This window comes from Myotis daubentonii, chromosome 5 (assembly GCF_963259705.1).
Source record: "Myotis daubentonii chromosome 5, mMyoDau2.1, whole genome shotgun sequence".
Taxonomy (NCBI): Eukaryota; Metazoa; Chordata; class Mammalia; order Chiroptera; family Vespertilionidae; genus Myotis; species Myotis daubentonii.
Genome location: NC_081844.1, coordinates 61,974,694 through 62,000,072, shown reverse-complemented (window position 1 = coordinate 62,000,072; position 25,379 = coordinate 61,974,694). Strand labels below are relative to the sequence as shown.

General features: G+C 43.9%; 1 protein-coding gene across 2 annotated transcripts in view; it reads right to left on the bottom strand.

Annotated features, from left to right (window-relative positions):
• Positions 1–25,379, bottom strand: part of TBC1D9 (TBC1 domain family member 9) — an 84,382-nt gene that overhangs the window by 32,913 nt on the left and 26,090 nt on the right. For both annotated transcript variants that reach the window (XM_059697972.1, XM_059697973.1), the window contains exons 2-5: positions 16,639–16,749; positions 7,534–7,652; positions 2,015–2,243; positions 1,330–1,591 (exon numbers count right to left, since the gene is read on the bottom strand). In XM_059697972.1, the coding sequence (XP_059553955.1) occupies positions 1,330–1,591; positions 2,015–2,243; positions 7,534–7,652; positions 16,639–16,749 (721 nt within the window). The remainder of the gene's footprint in view (positions 1–1,329; positions 1,592–2,014; positions 2,244–7,533; positions 7,653–16,638; positions 16,750–25,379) is intronic.

The following is a 25,379-nucleotide window of genomic DNA, read 5'->3' as shown; positions in this document are numbered from 1 at the left end:
GGAAGGGGGGGTATCTCTTAAGAAAGACCTAATAAGGATGCAAATGAACCTCTTACTAGTAAGTCTGCTGATCTCACTGCCACCCTCCATAGACAACAAAATGGCCTGAAATACAGGAATAACCCACCTCATGGACAACTAGTTTCCACAGCCTCAGCTGGGTCCTCTTGACTACAATCTTTCCCCCTGACTTTCTTCCTGTTCTTCATATAGCTTGTTGAAACCTCTCCCCTCAAGCTCTACCCGACCTTAGCCTCTTGAAGCTAGGTAGGAGCGCCCTGCCTCCATCTCCAAAATTACCTCCATCCCCACTAGTCTTTTTTCCTTTCCGTCACAAAAGGAGAGGTCTCGGCACACATATTAAAGTTACTGTTTTCTTATACTTTTACCTCTGGTCCTCCTTTCCCTGCACCTACCCTCCTCTACCCCTACCTGCACCTACCTTCATCCATACACTCTTCCCTTCTTAACCTGTATTCAAATCTTCTACATTCTAAAGAGAGCAATGCCCCTCCTTTACCAATGATTTTTTTTTAAAGCAGTATATTCTTGCCCAATTCCCTTTCCTTCCTTTCATTTGCTATTTAAACCACTGCAGTAACCCCATCCATCCTCCACCACTCTGTTGAAACATGACTCAAGTCACCAAAGACACTCATTGTGGTGACATCTGTCAGGTTCCAACTACCAGCTGTAAGCCAGGGACTTCCAATTCCTTATGTTACAGGTCCAATCCCAAACTAGATGTCCTGCAGGCAACTTGCTGGACAGGATCAGACTGAGCTCTCACATCCCTGCACATGCTCATCCCTTTCTCATTCCCCACCTCAGTGTAGGGCAGTCACACTACAGAGCGTCGTTTCCCTCTCTCTCTCTCTAGCTCTGCTCCCATATCCAGACGTCCAGGCTTCTCAGCAGCCTCTCCTCCCCTGTGCCCTGCCACCTTCCAGACATGGGATGGACGTCCTTCTCTCTGCGCCTTTCCCTCTGCTGGGAACAGCCACCCGACTGAATCTGCAGGGGCAGCTTCCACTACCACTGAGACCCCAGCTCCTCGCAGTCTCCACCGAGAGGGCTTTCCTACCCTCTGCCCATCTTCCCACGTGTGTGCCCACGGGGCCAGGAGAGCTCCGCCAGGTTGTGCTGGAGCTGGCCACCTCTGCCTCACTTCCTGCGCTGGGAGTGCCGCAGGCAGCCTTTTCCACTTTGGTATCTCCACCCAGAAAAGCGTCCGGAGCCCTTGAGTTGCTCAGAAAATATCACATTTCATGAACAAATGGATGGGTTTCTTGGTTCCAAAGTCTGTAAGACTCCATCTCTGGCACCTACCGTTTGAGAGCGGACACTTTCTTAGGAGACTTCTTTTTCAGCTTGGGCAGGGACTGATCTTGCTCGAATCCCTCGTTGTCTAAGAGCTGCCTCATGGCTATGTTGGCGAGCTGCACCATTAACTTGAAGGTCTCGTTGATGTTGAGAAGCACGGAGAAGAAATGCTCACTGGACCGTGTGCTCACCTTGATCACGTCGGGCAGAAACAGCGTGGCGCGCTTCTCCAGCTGAGTGACGTCCACCCAGCGGATCACCAGCTTGGCTGAGCACGGGGCAAGGCTGGGTCAGCACCCGCTCCCTAAACCCGAGCCCGCACCCTCACACCCCAACTCCCGGTGCCCTGAATTCCTTTGCATCTGTGTGTCCACATCTATTATTGTCTGGTTTGTTAGTTGTAAGAGACAAATGCAAACCACATACATTCCGAGTTCATATTTATTGTCAATTTAAGTCCACGTCTACTAAATTAATTATGCCTTTGGTGGATCTTTATTACTTCATTGAAACATTTTCTTTTTAACAAATATTGAACTGAAAATAATTCACTGTTTAAATAGTTAAAAGGCAATGCCAACCCAGTCATAACTATAGATTTTTGGTATTTATTTTGGTATGTGGTTTATGAGTTCAGGGCAAACCTCAGTAGAATTTCCTAAGCTTCCCTCTGAAATCCTAGACAACTTACCTTCCCTTCCCATAAGAAAAGAATAAAAGCAAAGGTGGTTAATACTGAGGTACATCCAACCCTGACGGGGGACCTTCCCCTTCCAGTAGCTGCAGGAGTAATAGTTGACGAGTTTCTCTTCCTCGGGCATCCCAAACAGCCTGTGGAATTTCACAATGGCCTCTTTAAACTTCTCTGTGTCGTCGTCTTCCTTCACATCATTGATTTTGTTATACTCTGCAATGATGCCCTAGGTAGGGATGAAACCAAAGCACACAGCGGTATTACCATGAATAGAGCTGCTGTTTTCTGTGCGCTGTACATATTGGAAAGGAAAAAAACAACAATTTCTAAGACGACATTTTTTAATTGATAAATTTTTTTCAAAGGCAACCCCAAAATTCTAAGCCAATTAACAAGTAGTATTTGTGTACAAAAATACCTTCAAAATAACAATATAGATTGTATTATCTGTTTATTTCTGCGAATCGTTTTTCTTAATTTCTTTCAGGTGTATTTATTTTTGGTGCTAATCATTTTGTTAATACGTTTACTTAGAATAAAACCCATAATTTTATTTTATAAAAGAGGAAATGTAAAGATTTTGATAGTTCTACTGATCTTCCTAGATGATCATGATAGTTATGCCAAATGTCAATTTCTGCCTTTCTCAAAAATTCATCATGATTGGACAAGGAAGGAAAGGTAGACCAGAAGGCATGTCACTAACTGACACGTGGCCACAAACCCTCTGTGTCAGGACCATAGTAGTATTAGGGAACTTAGAGAAAAGGAGCAAGCAGCCATTTAAACAGAAAAGGGGTGAATATAAGAACAAAAATTAGGTCAGTTGGACAGAAAATGAAATATTTGCATAGCAAGTGACTGGCTAAATCAGCCGTGGGCAAAAAAAACAAAAAAAAACAAACAAAAAAAAAAACAAGACCGTACCCTTTTATGTAATTTACTTTGAATTTATATTAGTTCACACAAACACTCCATCCATGCTTTTGTTCCGGCCCTCCGGTCCAGTTTAAGAACCCATTGTGGCCCTCGAGTCAAAAAGTTTGCCCACCCCTGGGCTAAATCTACTGTCTAATCATTTTAGTAGCTTGAGAGGCCATTTTATTGTTATCCAATTCCTCCATAATTCCCTGTAAACTGGCTTCTACATATATCTGTTGGTAAAGATATATGCTCCCTCGAATTCTACTTTGTAACATCAAATCCCTCTAACCTCATCTTCTTCTTCTCTGATCAAGGTACCACTGGATAGCATGAGCTTTCAAGCATGAAAGTTCTGGGTTCAGATCCCAACAATATCTGTGTGAAGTCGGGCAACCTCTTGGGTTCTCCTTGATGTGACTGAACCCTCCATATTCGAAGAACAGAAAATTGCAAAAGACTCATACACGGAATTCCTGCCTTTGGGCTCTTATGCTTCCAGTACAGCCTAGATGCTCTCTACAAATTTATCTTCCTAACACTTATTTTGACTACAGAATTCTTAGTATAAGAATCCTGACTGGTTCCCAACTGCTACCAGCCTGAAATCCAAAATTCTAGACCAGTCACATTTTCGATCCACTATTGGGCTCTTACCTAAAGTGAGAATAAGGAAGGGAGTGAGGTATAACAAACCAAATGATACCCATATGTTTTGAGTGGAAAAGATTAAGTTCAGACCCTGCTATCCAAAGATCTACTACCAATCCCCAACTAGATGTCCTGCAGTCTCCACTGAGGAAAGAGAATACTCATTTAAAGTTTAAAAAAGAAAATGTTTTCAAATGAGAAGATCTATGCGGCTATAGCACTGAGGAACATCACTGTGACACGTTCTGGGTCTAACACACTCATACAAACAGACCGTGCCTTGCCAACTAGTTTCAGCTAGTGAGGATAATACTCGCCATGAAGCTACATTCCCAAATCTCCCACCTTTAGGAACAGAGAGGGTCTAGAATGCAGAACCTCGTCCTGGTTTGCTGTAGTTTTTCAGCCAGGTTGGCCAGATGATGGAACAAAAGGATAGAATATTTCCTTCCTGTATGTTCTACAGTTTCTACGTAATATGAAATAGGTCACCTGGCTCTAGGCAACAGCTCCATATAACTTTGGAAAATTACTATAATCCAAATGAACAGGGGACATTGATGGGTATTTCACACGAAAAAGAAAATGAGCTAAGAAAATAAGCAAACATGAAAAAGCGTTCAACCTCCTAATCAAAGATAGAAAATTAAAACAGTAAAACACCAACTTTGACCTGTTCAGTTTGAAAAACTATTTAAACAACTATTATAATGCTGAAAGTAAGCAGTGGTGTAATCATATAGGTATTCTAATATACTGACAATATCTACTAAGGTCCATTAAAAATGTTAAACTGCTTACCCCATTAACCAACATTTTGTAGTCCATCCCAAAGGAAAACGCAAAAGCTATCGGAAAAATTATATGAACAAAAGTGTTCAGGGTATTACTGTTTGTGCCAGCCCCCCACTAATCTAGAAGCCAAGGAGACATCTAAAGAGAGAGATGATAAAGTTGATTAAGGAATAATATTAGTTATTAAAATAACAACTAAAATTTATATAATAATATGTGGTTTATAGTACTAGTCAAAGAAAAAAGACATGATACAAAATTAAATGTATAGTAAGACTACTATTATGATAAAATGCTTATTAGAAATCTAGAAAGAAATACACAAAATATTTCCTATGGTGTTTGACTTATGTTTGGCTCTATAGTTAATTATTACATTCAGAACTTATAAAAGTTAATTAAATCTCAAACAAATAAATTTGTTGGTTCTCTTAATTATTAGACAAAAAGCTTAAACATTCATTTAAATATGAATGAAAGCTTAAACATTCATTTACATATGAATGACGTTCTTTCACACATAATTGCAGTAATAGCAATTCCTTCCTCATAATTGGTTTCAGGGATATTAAATCCTACATTTTTGATGTAACGAAAATTGTGAAAAGCATAACTACTGGACATAATTAGCCTTTATTTTGTTTTGTTTCTCCTGGCTACCATCACTTCTAATCTTCTGTGTCTTGCTACAGCTCTTTATCTGTACCTGTTTCCCAACGACAATAACATGAAAAGGTAACTGAGCACCTCAGTGGCTCCTGGAGAGAAGATGCCTCTGTCCCTGGGTTTCCCACATGAGTAGGCTGCCCCTTCCACCCTGCCCCTCCTGCATGATCAAATTAGGGATCCTCAGACTCTCTCCACTTCCATTACTTCCCAGAAATTCAGATACATGACTTAGAAACAAAATAAAGATGTTATAAAATCTGGCTGTTGGCCACGGTTTGGCCCAGTGGATAGAGCGTCAGCCTGCGGACTGAAGGGTTCTGGGTTCGATTCTGATCAAGGGCACATTCCTGGGTTGCAGGCTCTATCCCCAGTAGGAGGCATGCAGAAGGCAGCCAATCGATGATTCTCTCTCATCACTGATGTTTCTACCTCTCCCTTCCTCTCTGAAATCAATAAAAATATATTTAAAAAAAAAGAAAAAAAATCTGATTGTTTTTTAATCAATAAAAACTCTCAATTAATCTAGAATAACTTCTTTTTCTAGTCTGGAGTCTGCCATCTCCTCCTAGCTTCACACGAACCATCTGCAGTGTCTCCCCTTCTCTCACTTTTATTTTCTTCCCTACTCTTCTAATCTCTTTAATAAGGATGGAGAAGAGACACATTATCAATCTCGAGCAGTGATTAAATGCTCACTTTGAGGGGTGGGCGTGGGAGCAAGGAAGAGGTTGATATTATTATATGTGCTTTTGTTCTCCTTGGTCCTCACTAATTTTTTTGTGGTGCAGTTCAATTTTAGTTCTCTCTTCAAAAACATTAGATTCTAAAGAACTTTCTAATAATTAAGAGAACCATTTGTATGTTTATCCTTCTTTTCCAGAGTATAAAATCACTATGTGTTCGTGTAAAGAAGACGACATAAAATAAAAATAGGCCATTCTGTGGAAATTTAATGAGAAACACAGTCAAATCAGTTCCTGGAATTCCTCCTTAACCTGGGTACAAAGAAAGTGGTTTTAATTGTGATTAAAACTCCAGATGTTGCAACAGAAAAAACTGCTAATTTTGACTAAATAAAGGTTAAACTTTGCATGGCAAAAACTATCATGAGCAAAGTCAAAACATAAATGACAGAGAAAATATATACAACATACAACATCGATAAAAGGCTAATAACCTTTATGTAAAAAGGACTTTTAAAAATTAAAGAAAAATAAGACCAAAAGCCTCATAGAGAAATAGGTCAAAGACAAAAGAAGCAGACAGTCTACAAACAGTGATATAAAAATGGCCCTTCAACATATGAAGATATTCAATTTCACTCATAAATGAGAAAAATACAAATTAAAACAACACTAAAATATTTCTCTCCCATCAGACTGGCAAACACTGAGCAGCCTGAGAGTCCACCCTGTTGGTGAAGCCGCATGGAAACAGACACTCCCATTGTTACCGGTGGGAATGAAAGATGGAGGGGGATTTAGCAACATTCAGCAAAGACACATACATTCACTATGTGACCTGGCAATCCCACTTCTACTAGTTTATCTTAAAGATACATCCACAACAATATGAAAATATATATGTACATAGGTGTGTAGCATTGTTTATAATTGCAAAATATTAGAAAATGCTTAAATGTCCAAGCATAGGAGTGTGGCAGAATTATCCATAGTGCACACACACACAATATGCAGCTTCAAAAAAACAATTAAATGCAACATGGGATCCTGGATTGGGCTGTAAAATAAAAAAGGACATGAATGGAAAGACTGTAAAATCCAAATAAAATCTGTAGTTTAGTTACCAACATCATGTTGATGCTAATTTCAGTATTGGTAAATGTATCATGGTTATAGATTATGTTAACGCTTGGGGAAGCTGAGCATAGGGGTCTATTGGAATTCTCTGCTCTATCTTTGCAGCTCTTCTGTAAGTCTAAAAATAATTTCAGCCCAACCGATGTGGCTTAATGGTTGAGTGTCAACCCATGAACCCGGCCATAGTTTGATTCCCGGCAAGGAAACATGCCTGGGTTTCCGGCTCCATCCCCAATACAGGGTGTGCAGGAGGCAGTTGATCAATGATTCTCTCTCATCACTGATGTGTCTATCTCTTGCTCCTTCTCCCTTCCTCTCTCTGAAATCAATAAAAACATTAAAAAAAATTTCAAAAGAGAACTATTAAAATTAAAAACAACAACAACATGTGGACAACTTCTATGTTACACAGGAGTTAAGTGGAAAAGGGAAATGCAAAGAAACATGTCCATTTGGGGGTTAATGGGGGGGATGAGGACACATTTGTAATACCTTAACTAATAAAAAATAAATAAATAAATAAATAAACATGTCCATGGAGCCTCATGTGTGAAATTAAAGAGAAAGAGGAAAAATACATATTCTTGCCTATTTTTACAACTTTCGGTTTTACATAATTTCCAATTTAAAAGTTTAACAACAAAACAAAACATCCCCTACCTGTATCTTTCCTCTCACAAAAGTGGTGATGTCATTCTCATTTTCAAAGATGGACAGTGTCTGCAGCAGATTCTGCTCTAGCCATTCCCAATGTTCAGTGATTTCCTTCCTGGAACCACCTGTATGAATGTAAAAATTATAACAATAATAAGTGCCAGAATTCCAAAGATACCTAAAAGCCAGGATCATGTCTTCAATACTTGATGCCACTGAAGGAGACTATTGTGCCAACAACTCTGTCTTGAAATGATTTCTCTCCTCCAGAGAAACACAGAAGCAGGTGAAAACCCATGAGTAAGGACCATAAGTCTTCACTTAATGTTGGCAATAGGTTCTGCGACTTTAAGTGAAATGACATACAATGAAACCAGTTTTATCATAGGCTAATTGACATAAACAATTGAGTTCCTACACATTCCCATCAGTGTTATAACAATACTAGAGGCCTGGTGCACGAATCCGTGTACGGGTGGGGTCCCTCTGGGTGGCCTGCAGAGATTGGGCTGAAACCCACAGTCGAATGCTGCCTGCAGCTCCTACCTGCCGTTCCCGCTCATCCCGGCCCCACTGTGCCTGCCGCAGGCTCCCGGCCAATCACTCCCGATAGGGAGAGGCTCGCACTGCCCCAGCAGTGCTCACCAGCCATGAGCCCTACATCTGGCACCCTCCCAAGGGGAGTGGCCTGCGGGATCGGGCTGAAACTGGCTCTCCAACATCCCCTGAGGGGTCCTGGATTGCGAGAGGGCACAGGCCAGGCTAAGGGACCCCACCAGTGCACAATCAGGCCGGGGAGGGACCGAGGGAGGGCTCCAGGGCGTGTCCGGCCCCGTCTTGCTCAGTCCCAATCAGCCAGACCCCAGCAGAAAGCTAACCTACCAGTTGGAGCACCTGCCCCTGGTGGTCAGTGCACATCATAGTGACTGGTTGACTGTCTGCCCTCTGGTGGTCAGTACACGTCATAGCAAGCGGTTGAGCAGCCTTAGCATATCATTAGCATATTATGCTTTGATTGGTTGTTCGGTTGTTCTGCTGTTCATTCTATTTGCATATTACCCTTTTACTACATAGGATTACTCAAGGAGTGACTGTATTGTGTTCTGGTCAAGTCTGATGGGGTGAGCCCAGAAACTTTCAGGTGACCTTCAGATCGGAAGGCAGCAACACACCCCACATTCACTTTTGCGGATGGGGAGTTTAGCCCTTCCCTCCGCTGTTCTCCCTCCTAGAACCTGCACCTCACAGGGTAACATTGATCTTGTTAGGATACTAGGTTGCAATAGTTAAGTTGCAGCAGTGTGAGGGCTTTGGTATGATGCCAGGGGAGATCTGATGTAACCACCTCCTACAATGGGCAAAAAATGATCCTCACTTCAATATTGAATGAGATGTAAAAATGGACTATCGCTAGGGAATAGCAGCCTGGATCTCATGAGCTCACGTGCACCCTTGCCTTGTAATGTAATGGATGAGGTCATCCTCACAGCTGCCGACCAAGTCACTGCACTTGGGCCAGCAATAAGAAACATTAAGTCAACTCGCCTGGCAACCCCCAGACTGAAACAACCCTAGCCCTTGTAGCATTTGTCACCAGCACTGCTCTCTGCTCACAACTGCTGGCATCATCATAAGCAACAGAACACGAAGATCTCATCTTGAAATGTCAGGACACAAAGAAGTCCTAGCTGTTTAACCGTTACCCGACTAACACACATTCAGCAGGAATCGCCCTGGTCCCAGCACCACTGTGTCTGGATTGCAAGTGTACATGTAACTGAGGAAGGCATGCCTAGAACAACTCTTGTGTAACTATTACAAGCTTCTTACATAACTCTGCTTATAATCTCTGATGGGTCATAACACTATGCTTATAATACTGTTTTAACTCACCCTAATGCCTTGGCAGGACCAGACCAAAATGGCTTTACAGCCACTTTGAGAAAGTAAAGGCCCAGGTAACTGATCCAACTGTGGCAGTAAGAATCAGCGGGTGGTGTCCTTACTTTACTTAAGTGCCAACGTCCTCCCCTACCCTGAAGGAGAGAATGCGAATGGCTCTCTTTCTGCTGGGCAATCGGACTAGAAACACTAAAAGCCATCTATCTATCTATCTATCTATCTATCTATCTATCTATCTATCTATCTATCTACCTACCTACCTACCTACCTACCTACCTACCTATGCTTTGACTCCGCATACCTTCTTCTATAAATGGATCCTGAGGTGATAATTAAGGAAATGGGAAAGATTTTTTTCAGAGGATGTTCATTAAAGCTGTTCAAAATGCAGTTAACATTAGTGGAAAACCCCTACCTTTCCAACAATAGCATATCATTTAGTTAAATTATGTTAGATACACAATAAAATATTATATACCTATTGAAATTGACATTATAGAAATATATTATTGGCATGGAAAATTTATACACATATATGGATCCACATATACCCATATATATGTTCAGGGTGGGGCAAAAGTAGACTTATAGTGGTTTATATGGAAAATAATAGAATAATTGATAAGTAATAATACAAGAATAAACTGTCCCATGTACTCACAACTGTAAACCTACTTTTGCCCCAGCCTGTATGTATAGACACATTTTATATAATACTAGTGGCCCGGTGCACAAAATTCATGCATGGGCGGCGGGGGGGGGGGGGGGGGGCGGTGTCCCTCAGCCCAGCCGGCACCCTCTCCAATCTGGGACATCCTTCTCACAATCCAGGACTGCTGGCTCCCAAACGCTCACCTGCCTGCCTGCCCCTAACTGCTTCTGCCTGCCAGCCTGATCACCCCCTAACCACTCCCCTGCCAGCCTGAGCGACACCTAACTGCTCCCCTGCCGGCCCGATTGCCCCTAACTGCACTACCCTGCCGGCCTGGTCGCCCCTAACTGTCCTCCCCTGCAGGCCTGGTCCTCCCCAACTGCCCTCCCCTGCAGGCCTGGTCCTCCCCAACTGCCCTACCCTGCAGGCCATCTTGTGTGTTGGAGTGATGGTCAATTTGCATATTACCCTTTTATTAGATAGGACTACTAGAGGCCTGGTGCACGAATTCATACACTAGTGGGGTCCCTCGGCCTGGCTTGCGGGATCAGGCCAAAACCGGCTCTCTGACATCTCCCCTGGGGTCCCAGATTGCGAGAGGGCACAGGCCAGGCCAAAGCGACCCCACTGGTGCACAATCGGGGCCGGAGAGGGACACAGGAGGTTGACCAGCAGGGGAGGGATTGCGGGAGGGCTCCAGGGCAGTCCAACACCACGCCTGCAGCTCCTACCTGCCGCTCCCACTCATCCCGGCCCCACTGTGCCTGCCGCAGGCTCCCGCCCAATCACTCACTCAGTCCCAATTGGCTGAACCCCAGCAGCAAGCTAACCTACTGATTGGAGCGTCTGCCCCCTTTGGTCAGTGCACATCACAGCAAGCAGTTGAGCGGCCTTAGCATATCATTAAAATATTATGCTTTGATTGGTTGAATGGATGACCGGACACTTAGCATATTAGGCTTTTATTATATAGTATAAAGTCTGGAATGTGATTTGTGATGTGGTATTATTGTTTCTTAATTTTTTTTTCTTTTTTGCTTATCTATATTTTCTAAAACCTTTTTTTAAGCTGCTCTTTAAAGGATCCAAGACTAGTTCTTGAGTTCCACTGACCAAGAAAGGATTATCCAATACTGACCAACATGGAATGTGTCTCATGTGGAAGGCAACTAAATTACCTGACATTTTTTCTAGCTACTGTAGAGGAATAGCAGGAGCAGAACCAATTAGCCATCTTTGCTAGGGGACTGTCTAGGGCGGGGGGATAAAATGGACACATAATGTAATACTTTAAGCAATAAAAAAAATAAAATAAAATAAAATAAAAATTAGCCATCTTTAATTAAACTCTGGGCCTGACCAGCTGCTGAGTAAGAAAGAATGTTTAATCCTAAAAGCCAGCATGGTGCTGCTTAAAAAGGACTGGCTGGAAGTGGGGTAATCCGAGGACTCAGTCTAAGCTCTGCACTACCTGGCTATGACTGGCAATATGAACTTGGGCGATTCACTTTGCTCTGGATCCTATTAAATTATGAGTGTTGAACAAGGTGGTGGCTAATGTCTTACAGTTCTGAAACGAATGACCATCTAGGCCAGCCGTGGGCAAACTACGGCCCGCGGGCCGGATCTGGCCCGTTTGAAATGAATAAAACTAAAAAAAAAAAAAAAAAAGACCGTACCCTTTTATGTAATGATGTTTACTTTGAATTAATATTAGTTCACACAAACACTCCATCCATGCTTTTGTTCCGGCCCTCCGGTCCAGTTTAAGAACCCATTGTGGCCCTCGAGTCAAAAAGTTTGCCCACCCCTGATGTAGGCCCAGAGGAGATCCTGGGATGGTAAAGAAGAGGGAAACTAAATTAATGGGCAGCCAAGTCAAGGCACTGTTCAGGGCTGTGTTATCAGTGAAGTTGTCCATCAAACACCCTCATCCCATTTCCTATCAGGCCTGTTGGAAGGTCAGATGTATCCACAGGGAACTGTCAACAGCTCCTTCTGTCCTTCTGTTTAGAACTCTCTTGAGCACCTCTTTAGACAATGTCCTTGGAATGACCTGCATTTCTACATGTCCACATTTTCACTGAGGCTGTATAACACATCTTATTGTTAGAACCTTCTAGTCCTTCTAATGGGGACAGCCAAATGGGTTGCCTTTTACTTAGGTCCATTGAAGGCCAAAGAGGACAAAGGACTGGGCTCTCTCCTGTTTATGAGGCATCAATTCCAAAATACCAGCTATTGGGGCAAGACCAGCTGTGTGGCTCCCTGGTGAACCTAGTAGCCCAAGTGCAAAATCATCAGTCCACTGACTCTTGAGCGAGAGGCAGAATTGCCAGAGTATAACCAACTCAACAAAGCAAGCTGGAAAAATTCCTATGGTACAGCTTCCTTTACATGCTTTATGGTGAAAAGTACCATTTACTGCACAAACCACTGAGTTGATGCCCATTGTCTTATCAACCAAAGACAATGTGGCTCCATTTGGGGTAGTAGTGAAAAGAAAGTCACTACACAGGAAGGATCTGGGCTCCCCTTCCCAATTAAAGGTCTCAATGCCAAGGAAATGTTAAAAAAAAAAAATCAATTTCTTCAAACTGATCTAGATACAGACTGTTAGAAGATGATAAAAAGAAGCATAGGAAAATAATGTCTCACCAAATAACTTGCACACATGCCCCTCACAGCCACCCCCTTTCTGTGTGGTTCACATTGCCAAGGGCCAAGACCTTATTCTATTGCAGTAAGTTAGACTAGGTCCTCTTCCTGCCCAGTCCCATGGGCTCAGGTCTAAGGAAAATCACATGACTAGGATTTACCACTAGACTACTGCTCTTGCATAGAAAGTGCTCTAGGTGAAGACAATGGTTCTAGATGCTCCTTTAACCCAACTGACACCTCTGGAATGTTCACAAGCCGTGGCATAGAACAAGGTTTTGGAATCCTCTGTATTCTGCATCTACAGGGCAGTGAATTAGACTCACCCACTTCTTTGCTGAAGCTTCTCTTACAACAATGATTCATGAAATTCAAGAAAACAAAGCTCCCAAGAGACTGTCGCACCAACATTAAAATTACAACCCGAAAGGTCAGCACATCAAAGAGATCTTTAAGATACAGCTTCTGCTCTTAAAATCTTCTCATGAAAGGGAGCCAGCAATTTGGGCGGAAACAGAAATCGATAAGCAAGAACAACTAATGGGCGAATGGGACTTTCACAATGGTTGTCACTTCCGCGGAGTCTGCCCCAGGAAATTCTGGAGCTGTGTCTATGGGCGATCAATAGACACAGAAGCTAAACCTGTTCTATTATGCGCTCATGCAGTTGTGACAGACAGTACTTACTGGGAAACACGAAAGTACATCTCTCTGTGGCATAAATTATGCCATCAGCATCTACTTCCTTAGCCTCAGCTTGGCAAATCATTCAGGAATAACTCTGGCTCTTCCCCCACATGGGCATTCAGAGGGTCGGCTTCATAGAACAGCAAAGTCCCAGAAACAGACTGAGGAGTAGTAATGCCAGGTGTCAGAGGGAACATAGTCAGGACTGAGGGGACAGGAGAAGAGAAGTCGCAGTCCATGTCTATTATCTAGGAAGGCCGGAGCTGAGAATACCTGGGAGAGATGAGAGGAGATCCAGGCTCCAGAGGACCTCAAAGCCTCCGGGCACAAGTGGAAGGCGTGTGAGAATGTGTCAAAGTGTCCCTTCCACACCCTCCATGAGTTGAGTGTGTTCGTGGCTCTGCCTGGTTTTTAATTTCCTTTATTTTTACTTCTTCACTTGCTGGCTACACTGTCTATGTTAACAGTATTCTAGATGGTTTGCTAAGTAAATGTGATCCTTTCCCAACCAACTAGCACAGGTCACTTCCCCTTCTACAGTAGCTACTGAGGGTTTCACTTCGTACTGAATGAACCACCTCTGCCTGGGCTAGAGGGTCTGTCTTCTTTGGGGTCCCAGCATCCCTCTGCCTGTACCCTTTATTCTCTCCCTCTCACTCCAATCCCAATCCTTCACTCCTAGATGGTTTTCTCTATGCCCTGAACCCTGATACCATCCCTTCATTCACCAGAATGCACAATGACTGACATTCCACTGTTCTCAGGGGGCTGTTTGCACCTTAACCAGAGTGACTTTAAAGGGATACAACTGTAATTTCAGGTACTGTGAAATCCTTGAGGGAGCATTACTAGGGCACTGGAGCCCTCCAGCAGCCTGACACCACACCCAGATAACTCCCCCTACCTATGGAGAAGGTCAGCCAAGATTCCTGGATTTAGCTGGGAGCCTCACAATCAAATGGTACTGAATGGTACTTGTTCCCACTGGACTATAATTGAGTACTTACTCTTGTTCTCAAGAGCAGAGACCGGATCTAATTATCTTTATATCTTTACTAGAGGCCGGATGCATGAAATTCATGCAAGAGTAGGCCTTTCTTCCCCCAGCTGCTGGCACTGGCTTCCCTCTGGTACCCAGGACCCAGGCTTCCCTCTGGCCGCCAGCAGGTGCTCAGGAACCGGGCTTCCCCTTGCAGCCCCAGCTTCGTCTGGAAGGTCGTCTGGTTTAATTAGCATATCACGCTTTTATTATTATAGATATCCCAGCATAGCACTTCTTATCAAGCAGAGATCAATTTATTCATTTTTATTTTTATTCATTTATAATTAAATCTTTATTACTGAATGTATTACATATGCCCCTCCTTTTCCCCCACTGACCCCTACTAGCCTGCTCCCACCCCCACCCCAGGCCTTCACCACCCTATTGTCTGTGCCCATAAGCAGAGATCAATTTAAAAACTGAATAAAGTCAACTAAAAGAGCTCCCAATGGCCAAAGCAGAAATGACTGGAGCAACAAAATAAAGTAATATTAGAATCCCCCAAAGAATACTCTCCATGATTCCATGTTGATAAAAATAGTTGCATAAATGAATATTCCTCACTCTTTAAGTGTGGGCTGTGCACAGTGACTTCCTTCCAAAGAGGACAGAATGGAAGAAAAAACTAACCTGAAAGTGGGGAAACCTAAAAAAACACTACTTCGGTCATAAATCAAGTCTATAGTTTGTACCCTTGCTTAGCACAAAGTGATGAAAATATCACTGTATCTGTGATTGTATTCACGAAAATCCATCCCCCCAGCATAAGCAGAGAAAAACATCAAATTCCATTGAAATAACATTCTACAATATACAGTCTCCTTCAAAACTGGCAGGATTATAAAAAAATAAGGAAAGTCTAAAAAAACTTCCTCAGCCAAGGGGAGCCTAAAGAGATATGACAACTAAACATAAAGTAGTATACTGATGGGCTCCTGGAACAGAAAAGGATATTAGGTGAAAACTAAGGAAATAAATAAACTATGGACTTTATTTGTCATAGTGAATCGATATTGGTTCATTAATTGGAACAAATGTTCCATAGTCAGATGTTAATAATAGGGGAAGCTATGTATGTGGAAGGTATACGGGAGTTCTCCAAACTATCTGTTGGACTTTTCTAAAATCTAAAACTGTTCTAAAAGAATAAAATCCATTAATTTTTAAAAATGAAGTAAAGACAAAAGAAAGAAAAGGAGTGTTCAGTACCCTTCTTTTCCTATGGTTATTTGAAAAGCCACATGCAAACAAAGAATTAAAACAAGCTTGGCCACTTTGGATTGGATGTTCTTGTGAGAGATCCAATAGCATAATTGTTTATTGACATTTTAGGCATAGCACATTATTGCAGATTATCAACAGGAGAAATAAGGAATCCTTACTCAGTAGGAAATCCTGTGCTAGGATATATAAGCACTAGAGGCCTGGTGCACGACATTCGTGCACTGGGAGTAGGGAGGGGGTCCCTCAGCCTGGCCTGCACCCTATCGCAGCCCGGGAGCCCTCGCTCCTTACCACTCGGCTCACTGCTCCTTAGCACTGCGGCGCAGGCAGGAGAGACTCCCCGCTACCCACTGTGCTCGCCAGCCATGAACCCAGCGTCTGCACTCCCCCTGTGGGAGCACACTGACCACCAGGGGGCAGCTCCTGCACTGAGCATCTGCCCCCTGGTGGTCAGTGCACGTCATAGCAACCAGCCCTTCTGCCCTTCAGTCGATTTGCATATTAGGCTTTTATTATATAGGATCACTGTGCCCCCCAAATACTCTTTCATTTCCCAGCTTCCCCTGAAGTTAGATTGGGGCCATGTGACTGGTTCTAGCCAACGGAGTGACAAAGCAGTGACACTTCTGGACCAAGGGAAGTTAAATGCAGATGTGTCTCCACCTCCTACTTGAGCCTTGTAGGTTGACATTGGAGGCTTTGTGCCCCAGAGGGTGTCATTACAGATGGTGGAAGCCTCAGGATCCAAACAAGATTTCACGAGAGTGAGAAGGAAACCTTTCTGGTGTTAAGCCATTGAGATTTGGGGGCTCATCTGTTGAAATGGCTATGGTTACTTACCCTAAAAAGACCAAGTGATTGCATTCCACAAATTAAAGTTCCTTCCCTCCTGACAGGACATTGTTAATCATAATGTTTCTTCATATTTCCAAATACTGCTACTTACCACAGGCGATGGTCCAATAGACCAAAGAGTCTGGGGTCTGATACAGGATTCGGTAGGGAGCCACCCGGGCACTGGAGTCCAACACGACATCAAGGGTACCCACCAGGAGGCCTAAGGGCAGGAAAGAGGGAGAAATGTGTAAGGGTGTCCTCGGTGCATTCCAATTCCGGGGGCAATTGTGGGAATTTTAATTTGACTGCTAACTGAGGTTGCATGATCACTAAGGATGCATTTGGGATGGAACTGATGGTGCTTGAGGTTGGCAGGGCCAGGCTGAAGGCCCCGCCTCCCTTGGTTGGCCACCGTGGGAAAGGAACAGCACAGTGGAGAGCACCAAGCTCAGGACCTGCCCCTAGAAGGCTTTTCATAAAGTTCTGCTGAATCTGAGCCACACGTTTTTCTGAAACTGTCACCACCGGTGTCCTCTTGAGGGTTGGTTCTGACCATAGAATTAACACCTTGACATACATAATACCATTGCAATTCACTTCCTTCTGCTGGCAGTCTGGGGCCATGGAAAGAGCGCTGGATGAGTCAACTAGTGTTCAGAAGAGCTCAGTTCCGGCTCTGACTCCATTACCACCAGTTCTGTGGTGTGGACGGGCCATTTAGCTTCTCGCTGCTTTGACTGCCTCAGTTGTAAAGTGACCGCAATAGCACTTGCCTTCCTGAACCAGGGTTATTCATCAAGAAGCCTAACGGAGGTTAACATGGGGAAGTCCTACAGTTGTCCTTGGTCTTTGTCCAAGGACAGGAATCCATTTAGGTTTACTCCAAACCACAGTGACCAGTAGCTGACCTGAACACACCAGGAAAAACAAACTTTGTCTGAAGTGGAAGCTAATTCACTGGTTTGCTCTGGACTGTATGAAGCACATTAAAAATAAAATCCTTAGAGCCTGCGGAAGTTTCCAAGATTTCCACATAATGCCACACATACATGCATTTCTGTTTCTCTACTGTGACTCAGATTTGCTGCAAAGACCTCTAATTACTTTTCAATTATCTGCAGGTGGAAAAGTATATTAATAGGAAAAGCAGGAGAGTGCCAGCTAAACTGAACTCCCTACTGTGTTGATTAGAAATAGTCCTAGCCGGTTTGGCTCAGTGAGTAGAGCGTCAGCCTGTGGACTGAAGGGTCCCAGGTTCGATTCTGGCCAAGGGCACATGCCCGGGTAGCAGGCTCGATCCCCAGTGTGGAGCGTGCAGGAGGCAGCTAATCAATGATTCTCTCTCATCATTGCTATTTCTATCTCTCTCTTCCTCTCCCTTCCTCTCTGAAATCAATAAAAATATATTTTTTTAAAAAAATAGAAGTGCATCACCCATGATAACTGAATGTTTGTAATCCTTCCCTCTTCCTCAATCAAAAGAAGAAATAAAATGTCCCCAATAGAACTGTCACGTATGTCAGTTCTAAGAAGCACAAACATCAGTCTGGCATCTGAGAGCTGTAGTGCTACAGTTGAGGAGCAGCTTACATGAGTCAATGAGCCTCTGACAGAGTGTCCTGGGAGATAAAGATTGTCCGAGGGCAAGTGTAGCTCTCCGGGCAGAGCACTGACAGAGGCAGACCTGATTCTGGAATTCTCCACTCAAGACTCTGCCACTTCCAGCTTTCAACCCCAGCTTCCCTAAGCCTTGGTTTCTCCAGCCTTAATGTCTCACCAGACCTCTGTACTGCCAGGGAAGGAAGACCTCTGAAAAAGTCCCAACAACCCACACATCTTGATCACAATAAATGTCCCCAATTAAAATCCATCTCCAGAGGCTTCTGGCCAAGATGGTGGTGTAGATAAACAGGTACTCACATCCTCCCACAACCACAACAAACTGCAGAACAACCAGCATTGAGAACCGCCTGAAATGTAGCTGAACAGAAGTCCTATAACAAGGATACAATGAAGAAGCCACATCAAGACTGGTAGGAGGGGCAGAGACACAGAACAGACTGGTCCCACACCCATGTGTGGTGGATAAAAATCTGGAGGGATATATCGGCTGCAGAAGGTCCCCCTTGGGGAGCAAGGGGTTGTAGCCCCAAATCAGGCCCCCCAACCCAGAGTTCCATGCCAGGAAGAGAAGTTGCCATAACTTCTAGCTGTAAAAACCAGCAAGGATTGTGGTTGAGTGAGATGGAGAGCTGCTAGAGTCCCAGGCATTCCTCTTAAAGGGCGTGTGCATGGACTTACTCAGACCCACTCACTCTGAGCCACAGCACTGGGGCAGCAGGGACATATGGGGAAGAACTGAGTTGTCTGGCATGAAGGTGAGGCCTGGAGGGGCAGCTTTTTCCCAGACAGAAGTGTTGGCAGAGGCCACTGTTCCTTTGCTGAGCCCTCCCCTCACAGAGCTGGCAGGTGGCCGCCATTTCTGAGTCTCCACTAACCTGGCTAACTGCCATGGTGATTTCCTGAGACCCTGCCACACCCAACTTGCCGGCCCACCCAAGCCATTTCCAGTGTCTTTTCCTTACAAACAGCCTGTCTTGGCTCACCCTTTAGGCTTTTCTAAAATCTCTCAAACAAGTAGCATCTAGCCTAGGTGTATCCACCTCTTACCTTTCACTAAGAGACCCCAGGCCTGGCACTATCGGCAGCTGGCCTTGGTTCACAGATTGGCCTCTCCTGGGGCCCTCTAATCCCAGCACAAGTAGCAGCCATCTACAAATCACTTTATAGCTCATGCTAGGCAGCCCCAGGCAGAACACAGGGAGCTGACCTTAGCCTGCACCTCCCAGGATTTTCAAGATTTCCACATAACGCCACACATATGTGCACTTCTGTTTCTCTACTGTGACTCAGAAATGAGGCCCCAGAGCCAGAGCACCCAGTGGACAGCTTCAGGCCATGTCAAAGCACCACCCAACCTCCTCCACAAGCGACTCACTCAAGGGGCAAGCTCTGCTGAAGCAAGTCCTGCTCTGTGGGGTCAATCCCTGCACAGCAGATCCTCCATGGTGGTGGTCATGGCCAGTCCTCACACTGGCCTGGGGGTAAATACCTCCTATTGACTGCTAACAGCAATTAAGGCTCAACTACAACAGGAGGGTATACACTGCCACTGGGTAAGGGGAGCAGCTCGTGCGACCAGGGAGGCTGCACCACTGGGCTCTACAGGACACCTACTACGTAAGGCCACTCTACCAAGCCTGGGAGGTGTGGCAGCTCTACCTAATACATAGAAACAAACACAGGGAGGCAGCCAAAATGAGGAGACAATGAAACAGTTCCAAATGAAAGAATAAAACAAAACTCCAGAAAATAAACTAAACAAAATGGAGACAAACAATCTACCTGAGGCTGAGTTCAAAACACTGGTTATAAGGATGCTCAATGAACTCAGGGGAAGAGTAGATGAACTTAGTGAGAACGTCAACAAAGGAAACGAAAATAGAAATAGGAAACATAAAAAAGAACCAGTCAGAAATAAAGAAAATAATAACTGAAGTGAAGAATACATTATAGGGGCCTGGCCAGCGTGGCTCAGTGGTTGAGCGCCAACCTATGAACCAGGAGGGTCACCGTTCAATTCCTGGTCAGGGCACATGCCCAGGTTGTGGACTTGATCCCTAGTAAGGGATGTGCAGGAGGTAGCTGATCAATGATTCTCTCTCATCATTGATGTATCTCTCTCTCTCTCCCTTCCTCTCTGAAATCAATAAAAACATATATTTTAAAAAATTTAACATTAAGCCCTAACCGGTTTGGCTCAGTGGATAGAGCTTCAGCCTGCGGACTGAAGGGTCCCAGTTTCGATTCCAGTCAAGGGCATGTACCTTGGTTGCGGGCACATCCCCAGCAGGAGGTGTGGAGGAGGCAGCTGATCGATGTTTCTCTCTCGTTGATGTTTCTAACTCTCTATCCCTCTCCCCTTCTTCTCTGTAAAAAAATCAATAAAATATATATTTTTTAAAATATTTAACATTAAAAAAAATAAGTTACAGACAGCTACTCACATTAAATGCACATTCAAGTAGGACATTTTTGTGAAAATTATTTGAAAACTGGATATCCAAACAAAAGTAATATTGCAAACTGAGGTAGCAGTTGGCCAGTCAAATGAATAAACACACTCTTCCACATTAACCCAGATGTTCCCTATCACTTTGACACTGACAGTCTTTCCCCTCCATTTGGAATGTTGTGCATTCCCAACAGCTCTCACTTCCCACGGCCTCAGATGACAAACTCCTCATTACCTAATGCCACCTCTTTCTAACCTGATCTCCCTCCAAGTCCTGCTTCTGTAGTAGCTATTGCATTTCTTTAAAATCACTTGCACATTTTGCCTTTTTCTATTTCTTCTCCTTTCTCAGACTATGAGCTCCTTGATGGCAGAGTTGAATTAATTCTTTCAGAATCCCAAGCCCTGCGCTTTGCTTGGAGCACAGTAAGTTCTGAACTTATGTTTGATGAATGGAGACGTTAGCTATTTTTTTAAAATTATAGTTGGAAGTCAATATTTATTTTATTAGTTTAGATGGTAAGACATATAATTTACAAAGTCCCCCTGATAAGTCCAGTACCCACCTGGCACTGTATGTCGTTATTACAATATTATTGACGCTATTCCCTATGATATACTTTACATCCCTGGGAATATTCTGTAACTACCAATTTGTAGAAGTTAGGTATGTTTTTTAAAATATATTTCAGAGACGAAGGGAGAGAGAGAGAAAGGGAGATAGAAACATCAATGATGAGAGAGAATCATTGACTGGTTGCCTACTGCCCCCTACTGGGGATCAAACCCACAACCCGAGCATGTGCCCCGGACCAGTATCGAACCTGGGATCCTTCAGTCCGCAGGCCAATGCTCTATCCACTGAACCAAACCAGCTAAGGCAAAGTTAGGTATTTTTTTGAAAACCAAAATAAGTAAGTTATCGCCATGCTAGCTAACCTTTATGCATACAAGCACTCAAGACTTTGGGAAAGAGAAAACATTCCCCCAAGTCCTCTGTATGTACACAACACCAGACTATGGGTAATCTGGTTGAGAATCCAAAAAAAGCAGCAATCAGGATTTTCTTAGAAGTTTATTAGTCATACCTCTGAGACGGCTGTCAAAATACTGAACTGCTCATCACTTCCCACACAAAGTGTTGTTTCAGCAGCTGTTCTAGTCAGCCGTTTTGGGTGTTAAACAGTCTTTGATAGTCAGAGATAGACTAACTCAAATGATGTTCCCCAAAAGAACTCTTCTCTGCATCTACCTGTTACATTAGTTTGAGGGCATTTTTCAACATAGAAGTGCTGTTTTCGAGATTCAGAAAACACTCTGCAAAATTGGCACAGTCCGGCTTCCCGCCTGGCTGTAGTCATGTCTCCACTCCTGGGCAGCACTTCCCCGGGGAGGCAGGGATGTGTCAGGAGAGTGCTGGACACACAGGAATGTGCCCAGGACAAAGACCAATTCATCTACTGATGATCCTGGAGTAATTTAACTTAAAGTGGACAGAATCCTACAGACCTCTTGAGCTCCCTCTGTTCCCTCAGCCTTGTAACCAGCGGGAGATGAGTCCAGATCTACAAGGACCAAGCCAGGGTGGTCTGGGGAGTGGGCTTGGCCTGGAAACAATAATAGTACCTACTCAGAGACTGCCAGGTATATGTTAAGCACTATTGTTTAATGAAATAAACAAAACCAGAGAAAAGAATAGGAAATTACAAAATACATTTACCACCACTGTGACTTTGACACTTGGCCTTATGCCCTTCAGATCTGTTTTTTGGGTTGTGTTGTTTTTTTTTTTTTTTAAGGGGAAAAAAAACAACACATAGCAAAGGTCCCTTTGTGCCTCCTCAATCCCATTTCCCTCTCTCTATTCACCATTCTCAAGTTGTTTTGTATCCTTCCCATCCGGGTCCTTATCCTTCTATTGGCTTGTGTGTATGTACATAAATATAGATTATATAGATATGCATTTAAAATTTACATTAATGATAAAGAGTAGATATTGTTCTGCAACCTATTTTTATTACCCAATAACAAGTTTGCAAAATTTACTGAGGCTGTACTTGTAAATCCGAGGTATTCATTTTAAATATTTCATTATAATATTTCACTGTACCATAACATCCATTTTTCTTACAAAGGACATCTGGGTTTATCTTCAATTATTTTCTTTGTATCTGATCCTTAAGCAAGTAAACACATTTCTTTAGAGTGGAATGGGTATGTCAGAGGGTAGGTGCACTTTTAAACCTTATCCTATCTAATAAAGAAGGAATATGCTAATTGACCATCATGCCCTCACAAATGGTGGCACCCACAGCCAATAAAGAGGGAATATGCGCCAAACCGGTTTGGCTCAGTGGATAGAGCGTCGGCCTGAGGACTCAAGGGTCCCGGGTTTGATTCCAGTCAGGGGCATGTACCCTGGTTGCGGGCACATCCCCAGTGGGGGGGCGTGCAGGAGGCAGCTGATCGATGCCTCTTTCTCATCGATGTTTCTAACTCTCTATCCCTCTCCCTTCTTCTCTGTAAAAAATCAATAAAATATGTTAAAAAAAAAAAAAAAAAAGAACGAATATGCTGACTGCCACACCCTCACAAGATGGAGGCGCCAAGTCCCCTCAGCCCCACCTCATCCAGCCAGAGTCCCCCAGTCCCCTCAGCCCCACCTCATCCAGCCAGAGTCCCCCAGTCCCCTCAGCCCCACCTCATCCAGCCAGAGTCCCCCAGTCCCCTCAGCCCCACTGGGGGGCAGCAGGTGCCATGTGCCTTATCCAGCCTCAGTCCCCCAGTCCCCTCAACCCCGCCTCATCCAGCCTCAGCCCCGCAGGGGAAGGCAGTTGGGATCAGGGGAGGGCAGTTGGAGGTGATCGGGCCGGCAGGGAAGGGCCGTTGGGAACGATCATGCTGGCAGGGGTGCAGTTAGGTGTCAATCAGGCTGGCAGGCAGAGTGGTTAGGGACAATCATGCAGGCAAGTGGTTAGGAGCCAGCAGTCGCAGATTGGAGAGGGTGCAGGCTGGGCTGGGGGACACCCCCCCCCCCACGCACAAATTTCATGCACCAGGCCTCTAGTTAGATATGACATAACTGCTCTTCAAAGTGACTGCCAGTTTACATTGTTGCCAGGCGAGTGAGGGAACAGCTGTTTCTCGAAGTCTCCAACACTTAGTAGTACCCAATTTTGTTATTTTTGTCAATCTTAAGGGTGGGAAATGTTATCTATTTATTGTTTAGATTTGCATTTCTCTGATTATCCATGAATTTGAGTATCTATTTCCTGTTTACTAACCGATCCAGTATCCTGTTCTGTGAGTTATCTTTCCTATTGTCTTAAGGAAATGTCCTTTCTTTTTTCTCTCTGGCAAATATCTATTTCCCTCAATATCCAGGTCAAGATCACCTATGAGATCCTTGAGGGCAGGCAGGGCCTTTTTTTTATGTTGGAATTCCCGAAGCCTACTCTCAGGTTCAGCACATTATGCTGAATATTTACAATATGAGCCACACAGCTTTCAACCTGATCAACATTGGGAGAAACCAAGAATTATTATACAGAGCTTACTTATTCAACTTTATACCACATTACCAAATATATTAAGTTCTAGGTAATTGGCCTTAAATAATTAAAACTGTCTACGAACTTACAATGAATAGCGACCAAGATATGAGAAGAAGGCTGGAAAACCCCATCTCAGAGACTCTGACCAAACTCACATCTGAAACTTCACACTGTGGGAAATCAACTTCTCTAGTTTCAGAAGCAACTTGTCACTTCTTAATGAACATTGAGATTTGCAATAAGTTAGAGCAAAAGCAGAGATATTTAGGGAAAGCCCAAGTCTTTTTATTCTACTTTTTGGAAGCAGTCCAGCGATTAGCAGTTTTCAAAAGAAAATCCAAAGATGAAATGAACCAATTTAAAGTCCTTCATCCAACACACAGATCGGTAAACACTAGTTTGCACACTATCCTGGCCAGGGACCAGATGAGAGATGAGGGAAGCTTCCTGTGTGCACAGCCGTGAAGGGGACACTGGCATTGCCAGGTGAGGGTCAGCTCCGTCCCCCTGAATGCACCTGAGTTCTAGTGATGAATAATGATGATGAACAATGTGGAGGTACGCACGGGCTCCTGTAGGTGATGGCTGCTCTCTGTGTAAGGAGTAAGGAGGTGAGGACATGGGAGGTTTTGTGGGAGAGGTGCTGGGAGAGGAGATGGGGGCAATGTGTTTTTCTCAGTTTCTCAATCAGAGTGCATCAGGCATTTTCCAGAATGGGCACCACTGGTTACAATGAGACCGATTCCACAGTGGGATTCCGCCTTCGGTGCAGAATAGATTCAGAGTTTTTTTATTTTCCTAAGGATTGCATAGTCTCCAACCCCTCTAACATATTTCCGTAAAAATCTCAAGCGTTATTCAAACCACTGTTGTTGGTTTGAACAGATCATCCATAACACTTCCTCTCCACTCGAATGCTTTCAGACACCACTTCAGGGAGAAGTAGATCATGGCTGCCTTGAAATAGGACAAGCCCCCCCCCCCCCCTCTCTCTCTCTCACACACACACACACACACACACGGACTTGCCTGTCTTTGTGGAAAGATGAATGAATGAGAAGTCTAATAGCAAAGAAAATACATTGCTGGCTAGAACCAGTTTATGTTTGTTTGTTTTTTAGTTTCCAATCTGTGGCAGGCATACTTCTGTAAAATAAGGTGCATATGAAACACACACACAAATATTTACAGGCCCTAGCTAGGTGGCTCAGTTGGTTGGAG